At 44.3% G+C, this 18,801-nt stretch overlaps 1 protein-coding gene across 18 annotated transcripts in view; it reads left to right on the plus strand.

The window, feature by feature from the left end:
* Positions 1-18,801, plus strand: part of ENAH (ENAH actin regulator) — a 142,684-nt gene that overhangs the window by 36,523 nt on the left and 87,360 nt on the right. For 17 of the 18 annotated variants that reach the window (XM_073338722.2, XM_073338726.2, XM_073338724.2 and 14 more), the window contains exon 2: positions 3,822-3,987. In XM_073338722.2, coding sequence (XP_073194823.2) covers positions 3,822-3,987 — 166 coding nt within the window. Of the gene's footprint in view, positions 1-3,821; positions 3,988-17,031; positions 17,127-18,801 lie in introns of those variants that run through there. The other variant, XM_073338732.2, reaches the window with a different exon arrangement.

Consider the following 18,801-nt stretch of genomic DNA (forward strand, 5'->3'; position numbering starts at 1 on the left):
ACACAAAAAACTGAATGGATTTCTTTGACATGCAACTCCCTCTTAAGGCTTTCAGCTTTAGATCTTACAGTACAACTGGTCCGTAGATGAGATGCAACTTTAAATTTAAGCAGGTTCTAGAGCAGATTTGCGTTTCCAAGCTCTCGGAAAAGGGAGAATCCAGAAATTGTTTTTTATTAAAATTTAAGGTATAGGTTACACCTTTGTTTCTTCAAGGGCTTCCCTTACCCAACCACACAACACCAGATCCAGAGCAGGAGCAATTTAAACAATTGTTCTAAACTTGAAAATTTGTGCTGTTACAAGTTAAGATTAAAATTTGTAATGAACTAAATTATAAAAGCTATCTTTAAATCCCACTGTTGGGAAGAGTACTTTATTTGAAATTTGTAAAAATTGTTAAAGGCAAAACCACAAAAATGGAAATTAAGGCCCTGATAGTGTAAACACGTCAACAGGTACATTACTCACATGTCCTAATGACTTACTGACTTCAGTGAGACTACTCATGCTTAACAAGCATGTACATAAGTGTCTCCAGCTCTAAGAGCTAAAATTGTGTATTTAATCTTTTCTTTCAGTGATGTAAAATTTGTCATTTTAAAACTGTATTTCTTCAGTGTTGACAACAGAAAGTTAGTTTCAATAGTTTAACAATTTTATGAACTTTTTTTTATACATAGAAGACAGTTTTCAAAATAGGAGCCTAAAGTTTGGTGCCTGAGCCCATGTTTAGGTACCTAAAGATGGGATTTTCAAAATCAACTAAATAACTTAAAAGAACAAGTACAATTGACTTCACATAGCAAACCCTAGTGGAGGGTAGAGCCTTGATTAAACTTTTTCAGCTTTATTCACTGGAGGAACAGTCAGCTGTGGATAGGGAAGGGGCAGTGGCTGCATTCCTCAGTTCTCTACCCATGGGGCCACGTGAGGAGGCCCGGGATATGGGGTGGGGGGACAGAGTGCGGCATATGGGGCTGTTGGGGAGTCACATAGACTGTGGTTCAGAAGCACTAATAGGTGGGGAAACAGACTCGGGGGGAGGTACAAGAGCTAGTGGGATGACAGCTTTAAGCCAGGGTCTGAATGGGAGTGGGGGTTCAGGAACACATGGGGATGAGGGAGGAACGGTGGCTGAGTGGGGACATTTGGGGATGAAGGGAGGAGGGACATGGGGGGAGATGTGCCTGACTGAATGGGAGAGGCTAGAAGGCATCCAGGGCCCTCATGGGGGAGGCTCCCTACCAATCCCCCACACCCAACAACACTTCAGGTTTGTTCCCAGCCTCCTTCCCAGCAATTACTTCCTTCTCCCTCAGCTCCTCCGTTACCCCTGACTTCCCTAAGCCTTTGCACTGCTTCTGAAGGGAAATATGTTTCAGTATTATATTACTCAAAATTCTTTATTAATATAACTAGTAAGGAATCTTTGTCAAAAAACATTTCCTGAATCTTTTTTTGTTTGTTACAGATTCAAATGATAGGCATTTTGAAATAAATTACCAAAATAATTGAAACTGGTGGAAAGAAAAGGAGTACTTGTGGCACCTTAGAGATTAACGCATTTATTTGAGCATAAGCTTTCGTGGGAAAAAAGCTCGTGAAAGCTTATGCTAAGGTACATTTGTTAGTCTCTAAGGTGCCACAAGTACTCCTTTTCTTTTTGCGGATACAGACTAACATGGCTGCTACTCTAAAACCTGAAACTGGTGGGATTACGTTGTGTTATTTTGGCAAGAAACATACGCAGAATTTTAAAATATCGCATGCAGAATTTTTAATTTTTGGCACAGAATTCCCCCAGGAGTGTGCTTCCCATCATGCTGTGGCATTGGTTTACTACTGATCCTTTAAAGGAAGGGTATGATGTACTTCACAGCAGTGAAGCTCTAATTGAGCTTAACCGAGAGATGCGACTATATTGAATCCCACAGTAAAATGAAGACTAAAGCATATAAACCAGAAATGACTCTGATAATAGCATTCATCTGCTATGTACCCCACTCTCCTTTTTTATTTCACTTTGGTTGGAGACCTTAATATATTGAGACCAGTTCCAACTAGGCTTTAGAATTTAAGTTTTAAAAAAGTAATTGATACCTGGTCGATGTAAGTAGTAAATATTGGCTACAAATGAGTGTTCTAAATGCTGTGCTATTCAGATGTCCTAGATGTGACTCAGGTGATTTTATAGCAACTTAATTAACTGCAGGGGTGGCCAAACTATAGCAATTGATGCATGCTTACTTGTTAAAAATAGTTGGCCAGTTATTGTTACTTTCACATTCATGTTTGTAGATAGTAACATATCCATTAACAATCCATGACCATCAAAGAACAATTCTACAGAGCTTATATTTTTCTTGCTCTTGTATGTGTCAGAAAGCCAGAATTATGAAGCAAAATAAGTAACTACTCTCCAGTTGAATGTATAACAGAGTAGTTTCAACCTTTTGGGAAGTGGGAGAAATAATAATTTCTTTTTCAGGTTGATTGCCAGTGCCAGCCGTTTTTGATAACAAAATAGCTTGATATGCCAATACTGGGTTTTCATTTTTATACCTTTCTGTCAATACATGGTTGTATTTAGTAGACATTATGCATACTTACTTTTAAATGCTTACACCTACATTTCTCAAATTGCTGAAACTGATTGTTTAATTTTCACTGCAGATCCCTAACATTAAAACAGTGGCTTTAACTACTAGAATATGGTGGCATTCATCACTTTAGCAAATTAAAGCTTTTTTGCCCCTTTGCAGCCCCTCACTCCACATCTGTTGGAAAATGGCTGAGTAAGTGCCAGTCCAGTATGTACTTTGCTGGTAATGTAAAACTCACTGCATTGTGCTGTGGAGGCAACCTAGAAAGGCATGGAAAGTACCGTATATACTCGATCATAAACATTTTCACTTATCCATCTTGGGAAGGGTCGGCTTATAAAGGAACCGGTTTATGACCCATTCATAACCCGACCCTATAATTCAGGGGTTGGCAAACTTTGGCTCCCAGGCCATCAGGATAAGCCGCTGGCGGGCCGAGATGGTTTGTTTACCTTGAGTTTCCGCAGACATGGAGGTAAACCTAAGTAAACAAAGTGTCCTGGTGCGCCAGCTGCTTACCCTGAGGGGCCGGGACAGCAACTGGTGGGGAAATTTTTTGGGGGGGAGAAGCTGGGGGTCAGGAGAGTAACCCCTGTGGACCCCCCCTCCATAACCCCACCCCTAGCCTGGGACCCCCACACTCTCCCCATCCCTTCCCACCTTATCTGGGGAGGGCCAGGGGAGGATGTCCCTGGCCTGGCTGCAGCCTGCTCTGGCAGGCTGGGCGGCATGGCTCTGACAGGCCGGGTGGCGCGGCCACAGCCTGCCAACCCCGGAGCTGTAGCTGCTTCGGAGGCTGGAGGGAGAGCAGCCTGGCCAGAAGCGGAGAGGCTGTGTCCCACCTCTCCCTCTCTCTATACCCGTTCATAAGCTGACCCCCTTCTCTGATGCTTCTCCCTTTTTTTTTTTTTAAACTAAATTATACTCTTTATATTTTTTTGCTAAATATATTGGTCCATCTTTACCATTAATAGGGTTCTTTTTGCTCATCCCTTTTGTGAGCAGAACTCTACTTCAGAATGATACACTGTAAGTGAAACAATTGCTGTGCTATGGTGCTAGCAATTCTACATTGATGAAAGGTAAAATTCCTGTAGGGTTACCTTAACTTGCCCGGTAATTTTTGTGTGTGTTTTGTTTACATGTAGCGCTTTCATTTGCCTTAACTCTGCTTTTACTTTTTAACCTTAAATATCTGTTTTCTTGTCTTAATAGTGAACAGAGCATCTGCCAAGCACGAGCTGCAGTTATGGTCTACGATGATACCAATAAGAAATGGGTACCAGCTGGTGGGTCGACTGGATTCAGTAGAGTTCATATATATCATCACACAGGAAATAATACATTTAGAGTAGTGGGCAGGAAAATTCAAGATCATCAGGTAAGTGAACCTCTAATAATTTTCAATGGGAACTTAGTTTTAACTATTATACTTATTCCATTTAAGAAATCTCTGTTCAGTAAAGTAATGGGACTATCCAAAATAATAAAAATACAAATTTAGCTTATGATATCGCCCAGGACATATTGGGCATTTTCCAAACATTTGAGGAAAGTATGGTCATTGCTGTAAGGACAAACAAGTGGACAGGGAAGGAGAACAACATGAAGCAATTTATGTGCAAGCCAACTTAATTCACAGTAAACTGTTTAAGCTCTGATATCGCTAAAACAGAATTTTTCTTCCTAGACCTGCTCGATTTCCCTTCTTCTCTCACTGTCAACGCCGTCATCCTCCTAGTTACAGGCCCGCAATCCTGGGGGATTATTTTTGACTGCCACTCCCTTTCCTTTGCCCTACACATCAATGCCATAATCAAATGCTACACTTCTTCCCACTTGGCAGCTCCAACCTTTTATAGCCATCCTAAAAGCCAGATCTGTCATTCAGAAACCTCATTGTATCCAGACTCAACTACAACAGTACCCTCTTCTCTGAACTCTTTCCCCCCCCTCCTATTTTTTTGTATTACTGCCTTTCTTTCTATCCATAAAAACTGGAGCATTAAAGTCTTCAGCATAGTGATGATAGAGGAAGTTTGTGAGCTGATGAAATTGTCAGATGATAAGTTGTAAATTCAGAAGAGCAATTGACCGTGGGCAGAGCCTTTGGGTGCCCCCACAGATAATGGAAGAGGCGAGGAGGAAGAGCCAGAAGAAACAGTGCAGCTGCTCCCTGGCACCGAGCACAGAAGGGAAAGTTATCAGGTCCGCCCACCCCAGAGCTGCAAGGGGGTACTTCTCTGACTGAACTACTAAGCGCACCCAGGGATCCGCTTCTGACTCCTGGGAGCAGCAGGGGACCTCGGCACTTGTTAGTGCCTTCGACACCTGGGGATATTTTGGCCCTTCCGGCACTGCCTATGCTGCATCCCCAATCCAAGGGCAAACTAGCTATGGGCCCGCCTCAAAGGGCAGAGGCGTATTGCTGGTCTCCGGAGCAGAGGCACTGTTCCTCGACTCCGCAACCTTGATCCCCAGCTCTGCAACCATGGTCCGTGGCCATACACCCCAGGTCACTGGCTCCACATTTGCGGTCCCCACCATTGCAGCACGGATTGCCAGCCTACTCGAGGCACTGAACTCCGCATTCCCAGTACCATTCCTTCTCCCTCAACACCTTGGTATGTGCAAGTCTCCTTCCCCAAATGACCTTTGGCGTGCCAGTTGCCACCTGTACAGAATCACTCTTAACCTTCACATCACCAGTCCCCATTAACCCAGCACCGCTCTCTGGAAAGTCATTGGTTACTACCTGTTAGGCACTGGTCTTCCGTCCCTGATGTCAGCTGCAGACATGTGAGGTGGTCACTGAGGGGAGACTTGTCTGGAGCTGCAGCTAGCAAGAGATGTCAAGAGTAACAAGAAGGGTTTCTTCAGGTATGTTGGCAACAAGAAGAAAGCCAAGGAAAATGTGGGCCCCTTAATGAATGAGGGAGGCAACCTAGTGACAGAGGATGTGGAAAAAGCTAATGTACTCAATGCTTTTTTTGCCTCTGTCTTCACTAACAAGGTCAGCTCCCAGACTGCTGCACTGGGCATCACAAAATGGGGAAGAGATGGCCAGTCCTCTGTGGAGAAAGAGGTGGTTAGGGACTATTTAGAAAAGCTGGACGTACACAAGTCCATGGGGCCGGACGAGTTGCATCCGAGAGTGCTGAAGGAATTGGCGGCTGTGATTGCAGAGCCATTGGCCATTATCTTTGAAAACTCGTGGCGAACGGGGGAAGTCCCGGATGACTGGAAAAAGGCTAATGTAGTGCCAATCTTTAAAAAAGGGAAGAAGGAGGATCCTAGGAACTACAGGCCAGTCAGCCTCACCTCAGTCCCTGGAAAAATCATGGAGCAGGTCCTCAAAGAATCAATCCTGAAGCACTTGCATGAGGGGAAAGTGATCAGGAACAGCCAGCATGGATTCACCAAGGGAAGGTCATGCCTGACTAATCTAATCGCCTTTTATGATGAGATTACTGGTTCTGTGGATGAAGGGAAAGCAGTGGATGTATTGTTTCTTGACTTTAGCAAAGCTTTTGACACGGTCTCCCACAGTATTCTTGTCAGCAAGTTAGGGAAGTATGGGCTAGATGAATGCACTATAAGGTGGGTAGAAAGCTGGCTAGATTGTCAGGCTCAACGGGTAGTGATCAATGGCTCCATTTCTAGTTGGCAGCCGGTGTCAAGTGGAGTGCCCCAGGGGTCGGTCCTGGGGCCGGTTTTGTTCAATATCTTCATAAATGATCTGGAGGATGGTGTAGATTGCACTCTCAGCAAATTTGCGGATGATACTAAACTGGGAGGAGTGGTAGATACGCTGGAGGGGAGGGATAGGATACAGAAGGACCTAGACAAATTGGAGGATTGGGCCAAAAGAAATCTGATGAGGTTCAGTAAGGATAAGTGCAGGGTCCTGCACTTAGGACGGAAGAATCCAATGCACCGCTACAGACTAGGGACCGAATGGCTCGGCAGCAGTTCTGCGGAAAAGGACCTAGGGGTGACAGTGGATGAGAAGCTGGATGGATATGAGTCAACAGTGTACCCTTCTTGCCAAGAAGGCCAATGGCATTTTGGGATGTATAAGTAGGGGCATAGCGAGCAGATCGAGGGACGTGATTGTCCCCCTCTATTCGACATTGGTGAGGCCTCATCTGGAGTACTGTGTCCAGTTTTGGGCCCCACACTACAAGAAGGATGTGGATAAATTGGAGAGAGTCCAGCAAAGGGCAACAAAAATGATTAGGGGTCTAGAACACATGAGTTATGAGGAGAGGCTGAGGGAGCTGGGATTGTTTAGTCTGCAGAAGAGAGGAATGAGGGGGGATTTGATAGCTGCTTTCAACTACCTGAAAGGGGGTTCTAAAGAGGATGGCTCTAGACTGTTCTCAATGGTAGCAGATGACAGAACGAGGAGTAATGGTCTCAAGTTGCAGTGGGGGAGGTTTAGATCGGAGATTAGGAAAAACTTTTTCACTAGGAGGGTGGTGAAACACTGGAATGCGTTACCTAGGGAGGTGGTAGAATCTCCTTCCTTAGAGGTTTTTAAGGTCAGGCTTGACAAAGCCCTGGCTGGGATGATTTAACTGGGAATTGGTCCTGCTTTGAGCAGGGGGTTGGACTAGATGACCTTCTGGGGTCCCTTCCAACCCTGATATTCTATGATTCTATGAGTTGGATCAAGAGTTCAGCCCTTCGCCACATAAACAGCAATCCCCTTGGGTTCTGGAGGACAACACTGCGGTGGCAGCGGCTGCGTGACAGCAGGGCCACTGGCCAGCTCAGTAGCACTTTTGGAATCCGTGGGACCTTCCAATGATACCAGTGCCATATTTGCATCACTCCTCTCAGGCCTTGGAAAAGTTACCCCCCGCACCACTGACACAGAGTTCAGAACAAGGCATGGGCTCTGACATAGGGACAGAGGAGCAGTTGCCGACACCAGTGGAATCTTCCGCACCCCTCCGCCAGTGGTGCCATCATCATCTCACCAGAAGAGCAGTAGTGGGGCCCTCACACTTGTCCCTTCCAGATGACTTTACAGCAGGGATTCTTAACCTTTTTCTTTCTGAGCCCCCCCATAACTTGGGGTTGTGGGCTTGGGGTGCCAGACGCTCAGGCATAGGTGTAGTTTGACTTCAATTTTGGGTGGGCAGGGTCCAGCGGTACTCGGAGAGCGAGTGCCACCTCCACCCCCTGACTTACTTCAGCAGGTCACCCAGCCTGTCTGGGTTGGGGGGAGGAAGGCACAACCAAAAATTATAACTCAAAGGTGGGGGGCTTAGCTTCAAAAGTTTGAAAATAGCTCAGGGTGTAGGGAGTTTCTTGAGCAAATGCTGTAGTTTCTTTTGGTAACCCGCAGTGGGATCAAAGGGTAATGGCATGTAGAATGTGGTGTTAGAGAACTGCCTAGCAGCCTCTTGTTTATATTCCAACCTATTCATGATGATGACAGCACCTCCTTTGTCAGCCTTTTTGATTATAATGTCAGAGTTGTTCCTGAGCTGTGGATGGCATTGTGTTCTGCACGGCTGAGGTTATGAGGTAAGTGATGCTGCTTTTTCACAATTTCAGCCGGGGCATGTTGGCGGAAGCACTCTATGTAGAAGTCCAGTATGTTGTTTCAACTTTCAGGAGGGTACACGCAGAATCCTTCTTTTTGTAGTGTTGGTAGGAAGGTTTCTGTGGGTTAGTGTGCTGTTTAGAGGTGTGTTGAAAATATTCCTTGAGTCAGAGACATCAAAAGTAAGATACCAGGTCACCGTAGAACTGTATCATAAAAGAAACCATTTGCTTAAGAATCTCCCTGAAAAAACACAGGAACAAATCTGCACGGACACACCCCTAGAACCCCGACAAAGGGTATTCTGTCTGCTACCCAAGATCCATAAACCTGGAAATCCTGGACGCCCCATCATCTCAGGCATTGGTACCCTGACAGCAGGATTGTCTGGCTATGTAGACTCTCTCCTCAGGCCCTACGCTACCAGCACTCCCAGCTATCTTCAAGATACCACTGACTTCCTGAGGAAACTACATTTCATCGGTGATCTTCCAGAAAACACCATCCTGGCCACTATGGATGTAGAAGCTCTCTACACCAACATTCCACACAAAGATGGACTACAAGCTGTCAGGAACAGTATCCCCGATAACGTCACGGCAAACCTGGTGGCTGAACTTTTTGTGACTGTCCTCACCTACAACTATTTCACATTTGAGGACAATGTATACCTTCAAGTTAGCAGCACTGTTATGGGTACTCGCATGGCCCCACAGTATGCCAACATTTTTATGGCTGACTTAGAACAACACTTCCTCAGCTCTCGTCCCCTAATGCCCCTACTCTACTTGCACTACATTGATGACATCTTCATCATCTGGACCCATGGAAAAGAAGCTCTTGAGGAATTCCACCATGATTTCAACCATTTTCATCCTACCATCAGCCTCCGCCTGGACCAGTCCACACAAGAGATTCATTTCCTGGACACTACAGTGCTAATAAGCAATGGTCACATAAACACAACCCTATACCAGAAACCTACTGACTACTATACTTACCTACATGCCTCCAGCTTTCATCCAGATCACACCACACGAACCATTGTCTACAGCCACGCTCTACAATACAACCGCATTTGCTCCAATCCCTCAGCCAAAGACAAACACCAAAAGATCTCTATTAAGCGTTCTTAAAACTACAATACCCACCTGCTGAAGTGAAGAAACAGATTGACAGAGCCAGAAGAATACCCAGAAGTCACCTACTACAGGACAGGCCCAAGAAAGAAAATAACAGAACACCACTAGCCGGCACCTTCAGCCCCCAACTAAAACCTCTCCAGCAAATCATCAAGGATCTGCAACCTATCCTGAAGGACGATCCCTCAGTCTCTCAGATCTTGGGAGACAGGCCAGTCCTCGCTTACAGACAGCCCCTCAACCTGAAGCAAATGCTCACCAGGAACCACACACCACGCAACGAAAAAACCTATCCCAGGAACCTATGCTTGCAACAAAGCCCGTTGCCCACTGTGTCCACATATCTATTCAAAGGACACCATCATAGGACCGAATCACATCAGCCACACCATCAGAAGCTCGTTCACTTGTACATCTACCAATGTGATATATGCCATCATGTGCCAGCAATGCCCCTCTGCCATGTACATTGGCCAAACCGGACAATCTCTGTGCAAAAGAATAAATGGACACAAATCAGACTTCAAGAATTATAACATTGAAAAATCGGTCAGAGAACACTTCAACCTCCCTGGTCACTCAATTGTAGACCTAAAAGTTGCAATTCTTCACCAAAAAACCCCTTCAAAAACAGACTCCAATGAGAAACTGCAGAACTGGAATTAATTTGCAAACTGGACATCATTAAATTAGGCTTAAATAAAGACTGGGAGTGGATGTATCATTACACAAAGTAAAAACTATTTCCCCATGCTAATTTTTCCCCTACTGTTACTCACACCTTCTTGTCAACTGTTTGAAATGGGCCATCCTGATTATCACTACAAGTTTTTTTTTTCCTGCTAATAATAGCCCACCTTAATTTGATTGATCTAGTTAGAGTTGGTATGGCAAGACCCATTTTTTCATGTTCTGTGTGTGTGTGTGTGTGTACACACACTCACACGTCTTCCTACTGTATTTTCCACTGCATGCATCTGACAAAGTGGGCTTTAGCCCACGAAAGCTTATGCCCAAGTAAATTTGTTAGTCTCTAAGGTGCCACAAGTACTCCTCATTCTTTTTAATAAAGTTTGGAAATTGCTGCTCCGACGTATTTTTTTTTTAAAAAGAAGCTATTCATCTGGGTGTGGAAGTAAATAGAAGGGAATATCTTACTCACTGAATGTGTACTAGGGCAATCTTTGCTCGACAGTGTTTTTCAATTGCAAAAAGGGGCCTGGCTTTGAGAGGGGTTGCCATCCTTTTGATTGGTGTTTGAGAGGTGGATATAGCATAGTGTAGCAATCTAAAATACCAATATTGCCAGGCATATGTGTCGGGGAATGAGGAGAGATGCTTTCACTTTAAAAGTGAACCTCATTTCAATTTGATTTTTATGTAATTTACTTTTATATAGACAGCAGTCCAGTTATTCAACTAAGAAAGATTTAAAAGTTTGGAGGAGAATAGGTATTAAGTACAACTAAAACTTAATTACAATAGCCTTGGTGCCTTACTTTGCTCAGTGATTTGAGCTTTGGCCTGCTAAACCCAGGGTTGTGAGTTCAATCCTTGAGGGGGCCATTTAGGGATCTGGGGCAAAAATTGGGGATTGGCCCTGCTTTGAGCAGGGGTTTGGACTAGATGACCTCCTGAGGTCCCTTCCAACCCTGATATTCTATGATTCTTTTCTTTTTTCTTTTTTTTTTTTTTGCGTACTTACACTTAGGGCGTGTCTACACCAAGAAGCTTTTTTGCACTAACTTTTGTTTTTCAAATTAAAATATCCTGGGTCCACATGATGCAATTCTTCTTTCAAATAAACCAGTCAATAACTGCAAATTGAATAACCTACTTTGAAAGTGGATTTAGTTAATTTTGGAATGAGTTAGTGTGTTAAGTTCATGTGAATGCATCTGTATTTTGAACTAAGTTGACAGTATGACTGCTATCCCATACTACAAGGCATCACACCAGAATCTACTTTCTGTTTGCCTGTGTGCCCTAGAATCATAGAATATCAGGGTTGGAAGGGACATCAGGAGGTCATCTAGTCCAACCCCCTGCTCAAAGCAGGACCGATCCCTGACTAAATCATCCCAGCCAGGGCTTTGTCAAGCCTGACCTTAAAAACTTCTAGGGAAGGAGATTCCACCACCTCCCTAGGTAACGCATTCCAGTGTTTCACCACCCTCCTAGTGAAAAAGTTTTTCCTAATATCCAACCTAAATCTCCCCCACTGTAACTTGAGACCATTACTCCTTGTTCTGTCATCAGATACCACTGAGAACAGTCTAGATCCATCCTCTTTGGAACCCCCTTTCAGGTAGTTGAAAGCAGCTATCAAATCCCCCCTCATTCTTCTCTTCCGCAGACTAAACAATCCCAGTTCCCTCAGCCTCTCCTCATAAGTCATGTGTTCCAGTCCCCTAATCATTGTTGTTGCCCTCCGCTGGACTCTTTCCAATTTTTCCACATCCTTCTTGTAGCGTGGGGCCCAAAACTGGATACAGTACTCCAGATGAGGCCTCACCAATGTCGAATAGAGGGGAACGATCACGTCCCTTGATCTGCTGTCAATTTCCCTACTTATACATCCCAAAATGCCATTGGCCTTCTTGGCAACAAGGGCACACTGTTGACTCGTATCCAGCTTCTTGTCCACTGTAACCCCTAGGTCCTTTTCCGCAGAACTGCTGCCGAGCCATTCGGTCCCTAGTCTGTAGCGGTGCATTGGATTCTTCCATCCTAAGTGCAGGACTCTGCACTTGTCCTTGTTGAACCTCATCAGATTTCTTTTGGCCCAATCCTCCAATTTGTCTAGGTCCCTCTGTATCCTATCCCTACCCTCCAGCATATCTACCACTCCTCCCAGTTTAGTGTCATCTGCAAACTTGCTGAGGGTGCAATCCACACCATCCTCCAGATCATTTGTGAAGATATTGAACAAAACCAGCCCCAGGACCGACCCCTGGGGCACTCCACTTGATACCGGCTGCCAAGTAGACATGGAGCCATTGATCACTACCCGTTGAGCCTGACAATCTAGCTAGCTTTCTTTCCACCTTATAGTCCATTCATCCAGCCCATACTTCTTTAACTTGCTGGCAAGAATACCCTGTAATGCTCTGGAGTCATACAGACCAAATGTTACATCCCCATTTAAATGTTGCAAGCAGGATCACCCCATTTGTGATTACACACTCCTGGAGCCACATACCTTTCTCATTATTTTAGCACTGCTACAGCAGCCTTCCCCCATGTATCCTCATTGTGTCATGAAGAGGTCATATATTTCCTCACAATTTGGGGGGTGGAGGGGAGTCTGACTCAGTAGCTGATTGTTGACCCCTATATTTTAATAGTTCATGGGCCCCAGCAGGACTGGCACCCACTCCCTACTCCTATTTCTCGTCCCTTTTCCCACGTCCTCTCAGTTGACTGCTGTGGCCTACAACTTCCATCCCATTCAAGCTATTGGCACTGTGATGGGTTTAAATAAAGAGGCATAAATTACAGAACCACAGGTAATAAAAATAAGGTAATATAAAAAGTACTTTGCTTTGAACAATGGCCTGAACTTGCAGCTATACATAGCATTTTGTGCGGTATACTTCCCAAAAGGAGGCATCTAAAAGGCATAGAAATTATAAGGCACTTGGTTAGCTGTAATCAGACTGCCAGCATTGCTAACCCCTTCTATTCTCAACAATTACTGCTGAACTCTATTTATTTTTTAATGCACTTTGTAAATGCCTGTAGGTGAGAAAAAACAGAATTTAAGGCAAAGAAACCATTCTGTTCTGGCATGAACGTTGCACTGTGACTTGTATCAGGTTAATATCCTCCAAAGCAAGCACCCCATCGCCCACGGACACCCCAAGAACAAGCCCTTTACCCCTGCCACTTACCCCTTTACCCCTGCCACTCACCACCCCAGCAACCCATAATAAGAACAGGATCCCTATGCAAAGGGGAAGTAACATGGAAAAACATCTTACCATTTTCAAGCCCATCCCAGTCTAGGAAGAGGCTACAGGAATGGCCTTCCAAAACTGAGGGAATTTTTTTTATCATTGTTGGCATGGAAACTGGAATTTGTACAGTATCTACTTGTTCTGTTTCTCAGTTGCCCAGCTTCTGCACCTTAAGCCCCAAAACCCCCAAGGACAGGAATGTTGTTTACTACCGAAAGCCTGGCAAATCTCTGTGTCAAGAAAAGGAAGACAAGGATGAAATGTGTGACCCCTTGTCTCCTACACTTGAGGAGCAAGAAGACAATAGGACTGGAGGGGAGTTCTCCTTGTGGAGAAGGAGAAAGACAGAGCTGAAAGGGGAAGTCATAGAAAAAGACAGGGACCTGCAGAAACAGCTCCCTGAACTGATGCAGAAGCACACAGCTTTGTTGGAGAACATGTTAATACAATGTTACCTCCTACAGCCATAATCACATCTCAGCCGTGTTCCGCAGTCCTTGGCAACAGAGCTTATTTGGGAGTAGCAGTATCCTTCCCAAAATTTCAGTCAGAGGCACTTCCCTCCCCACTCGCAGATAGAGAAAACAGCTAAATCTGGGACTCCACCTTCATGTGAACAACCACAAGTGATGACATCTTTCCTTGTCATTCTACACCTCGGGAAAAGACAACAGGCAGATTTCCTGCACCTTATCATGTTTGTGAAAAGTGCAACACAAATGTGTGCACTCAGTACTTTTAAAGATGTGTTTCACATGTTTTCATTATTCCAAAGTTTACACTGTTTAATTTTTGTGGTTTGTGTGACTATGGTTAAAGTTTGCACAGATTTGTTCAGTTAATCGCTTTATAGTTTGCACTGTCTGATATTTATTAAAGTTTTTAATGTAAACTTTGAGCTTTTCTGAAAAATAATTACACATCCCTTAAATATAACAAATGATCTTTCAATAGACTGTTGCCCAAAGCTTGTATAAAACAGTTGAGCCACAAAAGACTACAGCTGACACACAAGGCGATGAAACCCTGCAAGAAAGCAAAATGAAATATCATTTCAGCATTTTCAGCCCTTAGTAGGGAGCACAAGGCATACCTGACAATGTGGCCGTTGATGATTTGCTGCAGTTTGCAGAGGAAGGCTGTCTCACTGCTCATAGCACTCTGAATGTCTCTTCACCTCTACCTCCCACATATCAGTGGGGCTCTGTTTGTTCTCATAGATGTGCAAAATACAGCAAGCAGTTGTAACACAGGGCAGATATTGCTCAGCAGCCTCGAGTCTTCTTAGACATCCCCATTTCCCTGTCAGCCTTCCAAATGTATGTTCCGCTGTCATCTTGAAGCTACTCAAGGTATAGAAGAACAGGTCCTTTCTTCTATCCAAGTTCAGTAAAAGACTTGGTAAGCCACGGAAGCAGAGAGTAAGCTGGGTCTCCCAGAATAACACAGGGATTCACAACACTGTTAATGTCCATAGTGATCTTGTTAGCAGAAGTTCAATTTTTGATTAGGGAAAACAGATGGGAGTTTCAAAAGATCCTTCCATCATGGACCTTTCCAGAGTACCCCAGATAAATATCGTTGAATGTGCCACAATGATCAAACAGGCCTTGGAGCAATAACCCTTTTTATTTATAAATCTTGAGGCCTGATGCAGGGGGCAAAAATGGTTTCTGTCAATGTCCTCGGTACAATTTGGGAATCCAAAGCGTGCAAATCCATCAATAACATCCTGAGCATTTTTCAGAGTAGCAGCCGTGTTAGTCTGTATTCGCAAAAAGAAAAGGAGTATTTGTGGCACCTTAGAGACTAACTACTTTATTTGAGCATAAGCTTTCGTGAGCTAGAGCTCACTTCATCGGATGCATTCAGTGGAAAATACAGTGGAGAGATTTATCTACATAGAGAGCATGAAACAATGGGTGTTACCATACACGCTGTAACCAGAGTGATCACTTAAGGTGAGCTATTACCAGCAGGAGGGGGATGGGGGGGAAACCTTTTGTAGTGATAATCAAGGTGGGCCATTTCCAGCAGTTGACAAGAACGTCTGAGGAACAGTGGGGGAGGTGGGGAATAAACATGGGGAAATAGTTTTACTTTGTGTAATGACCCATCCACTCCCAGTCTCTATTCAAGCCTAAGTTAATTGTATCCAGTTTGCAAACTAATTCCAATTGAGCAGTCTCTCGTTGGAGTCTGTTTTTGAAGTTTTTTTGTTGAAGTATTGCCATTTTTAGGTCTGTAATCGAGTGACCAGAGAGATTGAAGAGTTCTCCAACTGGTTTTTGAATGTTATAATTCTTGATGTCTGATTTGTGTCCATTTATTCTTTTATGTAGAGACTGTCCAGTTTGACCAATGTACATGGCAGAGGGGCATTGCTGGCACATGATGGCATATATCACATTGGTAGAAGTGCAGGTGAACGAGCCTCTGATGGTCCTGTTGTGTGGTGGTTAGTGGTTCTGAGCATTGTTGGCCCACCCAATCAGCACCTTCTTTTTGGTATGACACCTATATGACAACAGCTCCAACAGTCAACCTAACACACCAAATTGGTTAGTCACTGACTGGAAGCAGTCGGGGTGTTGAGCTTCCAGATGGGAATGCCCAAATATTTCTCCATGTTTAGAAGAGCATTGATGTTGGTGTTCTGTTGCTGTAGATTTGGGGTGAGCTCCCTGCAGATCTCTAGGAAAGTGGCCTTTGTCATCTGAAATTCTGCTGGTCATCCCCAGGTTTCCATCACTTTGTTTTCCTACCAGTTACTGCTCATTTCCCAAGTCCAGAAACTGCTCTGCAGTAAGTGAAGCTGCTCCCAGGAAAAGATCATCCACAAGTAGCAGCTTGACATCCTCTTTCTCCTTTAGCCAGATCAGCTTGGTAGTGTGACAGCTAGCCTCCAAAGCAACCATCACTTGGGTGCATGATCTCAAATACATGTGCAGCAGCCTCTGTGTATTAGTAACTGTCAGGATCATGACATGCAGAAGTGATCCCTCCATGCTGGTTAAGAGTGGTTTTGAAAATGATGCCAGGTTGCAAAAATTGTGGGCCGTGTCCCCTATGGGGGTGTGCAGGAACATTGAGGTGGGGTACTGCGGGGCCCAGGCCAATCCCCACACCCCCAGCCCTTCTCTGCTCCACTCCGGCGCTGCTCCTGGCCACAGCTGCAGCTTTGCTCCCAACCGCAGCTCTGTTCCCAACTCTGGCCGCAGCTCGGCTTTTGGCCCAGGGGGCTGCAGACACATTCCATTACTGATGCGGGGCTGAGAGGAAAAGTTTGGACACCAATGCTATGGAGGGTGATGTGAAAGTAGTACTCTTGTATTGGGTATCTCATCAACATCCAATTGTTCATGAGAGTGAATGTAGTGAGAAGCAAAAGTGACAAAACTCATTGTTTTTGTTTCTTCTACAAAGAATGAGTAGATGTTAATCTCTCTAGTGTTAAAATGATTCCACTATAAGGGCAAGGCATTTTATTTCTGATGTCAAAGTTTGACAAATCTTCATTTAAAAGAAAAAAATACAGAAATATTAATTGGATTATCTTTCTCTGAAGCTGAACTAAATTTAAGGTGTGAAATAATATGGTATTTAGGGTTGACAGTCGTCCTTGAAGCAAAATGTGCATGCTGATACACTAGTTCCTGTCATGTTGTGATTTGTGAAATTATTTTGGTGTAGATCTAACTCAACTGGTAGAATTACAGATGACTCTGAGATTGTCGTTAACTGTCTAAACTTTTTTTAAATCATAGAATCATAGGACTGGATGGGACCTCCAGTGGTCATCTAGCCCAGTCCCCTGCACTGATGGCAGGACTAAGTATTATCTCTAGACCATTCCTGACAGGTATTTGTTAATCTGCTCTTAAAAATCTGCAACGATGGAGATTCCACAACCTCTCTAGGCAATTTATTCCAGTACTTAACCACCCTGAAAGGAAGTTTTTCCTAATGTCCAACCTAAACCTCCCTTGCTGCAATTTAAGCTCATTGCTCCTATCCTCAGAAATTAACAATTTTCTCCCTCCTCCTTGTAACAATCTTTTATGTACTTGAAAACTGTTATGTCCCCTTTCAGTCTTCTCTATTCCAGACTAAACAAACACAGTTGTTTTTTTTCAATCTTCCCTCATGGGTCAGGTTTTCTAGACCTTGAATCATTTTTGTTGCTCTCCTCTGGACTTTCTCCAATTTGTCCACATCTTTCCAGAAATGTGGTGCCCAGAACTGGACACAATACTCCAGTTGAGGCTTAATCAGCGCGGAGTAGAGCAGAAGAATTACTTCTCGTGTCTTGCTTACAACACTCCTGCTAATACTTCCCAGAAAGATGTTTGCTTTTTTTGCAACAGAGTTACACTGTTGACTTATATTTACCTCGTGGTCCACTATGACCTGCAGATCCCTTTCCGCAGTACTCCTTCCTAGGCAGTCATTTCCCATTTTGTATGTGTGTAACTGATTGTTCCTTCCTAAATGGAGTGCTTTACAGTTGTCCTTTCTGAATTTCATCCTATTTACTTCAGACCATTTCTCCAGTTTGTCCAGATCATTTTGAATTTTAATCCTATCCTCCAAAGTACTTGCAACCCCTCCCAGCTTGGTATCATCCGCAAACTTTGTGTACTCTCTGTGCCATTATCTAAATCAGGGATTCTCAAACTTCATTGCACCGCGACGCCCTTCTGACAACAAAAATTACTACACAACCTAAGGAGGGGAAACTGAAGTCTGAGCTCACCCAAGGCCCCATCACCCTGGACCAGGGGGGGCAAAGCTGAAGCTCAAGGGCTGCAGCCCCAGGTAGGGGGCCTGTAACCTGAGCCCTGCCACCCAGGGCTGAAGCGCCTTGGGCTTCAACTTTGGTCCTAGGCGGTGGGGCTCAGGCTTTGGCTTCGGCTCTGAACACCAGCAAGTCTAACAGCAGTCCTAGCAACCCCATTGGTTGTGACCCATTTTGGGGTCACGACTCACAGTTTGAGAACCGGTGAGCTAAATCATTGATGAAGGTATTGAACAGAACCAAACCTAGAACTGATCCCTGCGGGACCCCACTTATGCCTTTCCACCATGACTGTGAACCACTGATAACTTCTCTCTGGGAAAGGTTTTCCAACCAGTTTTGCACCCACCTTATAGTAGCTCCACCTACGTTGCATTTCCCTAGTTTGTTTATGAGAAGGTCATGCGAGACAGTATTGAAAGCTTTACTAAAGTCAAGCTATACCATGTCTACCACTTCCCCCCTATCCACAAGGCTTGTTACCCTGTCAAAGAAAGCTATCAGGTTGGTTTGACACTATTTGTTCATGCTGACTGTCACTTATCACCTTATCTTCTAGATGTTTGCAAATTGGTTGCTTAATTATTTGCTCCATTATCTTTCCTGGTATAGAAGTTAAGCTGATGGGTCTGTAATTTCACAGGTTGTCCTTATTTCCCTTTTTATAGGTTGGCACTGTATTTGCCACAGACATCTGGAAAAGAGCATTTTCACTGACATTCACTATGTTAGATGTCCA

Source organism: Lepidochelys kempii, chromosome 3, assembly GCF_965140285.1.
Source record: "Lepidochelys kempii isolate rLepKem1 chromosome 3, rLepKem1.hap1, whole genome shotgun sequence".
Classification (NCBI taxonomy): Eukaryota; Metazoa; Chordata; order Testudines; family Cheloniidae; genus Lepidochelys; species Lepidochelys kempii.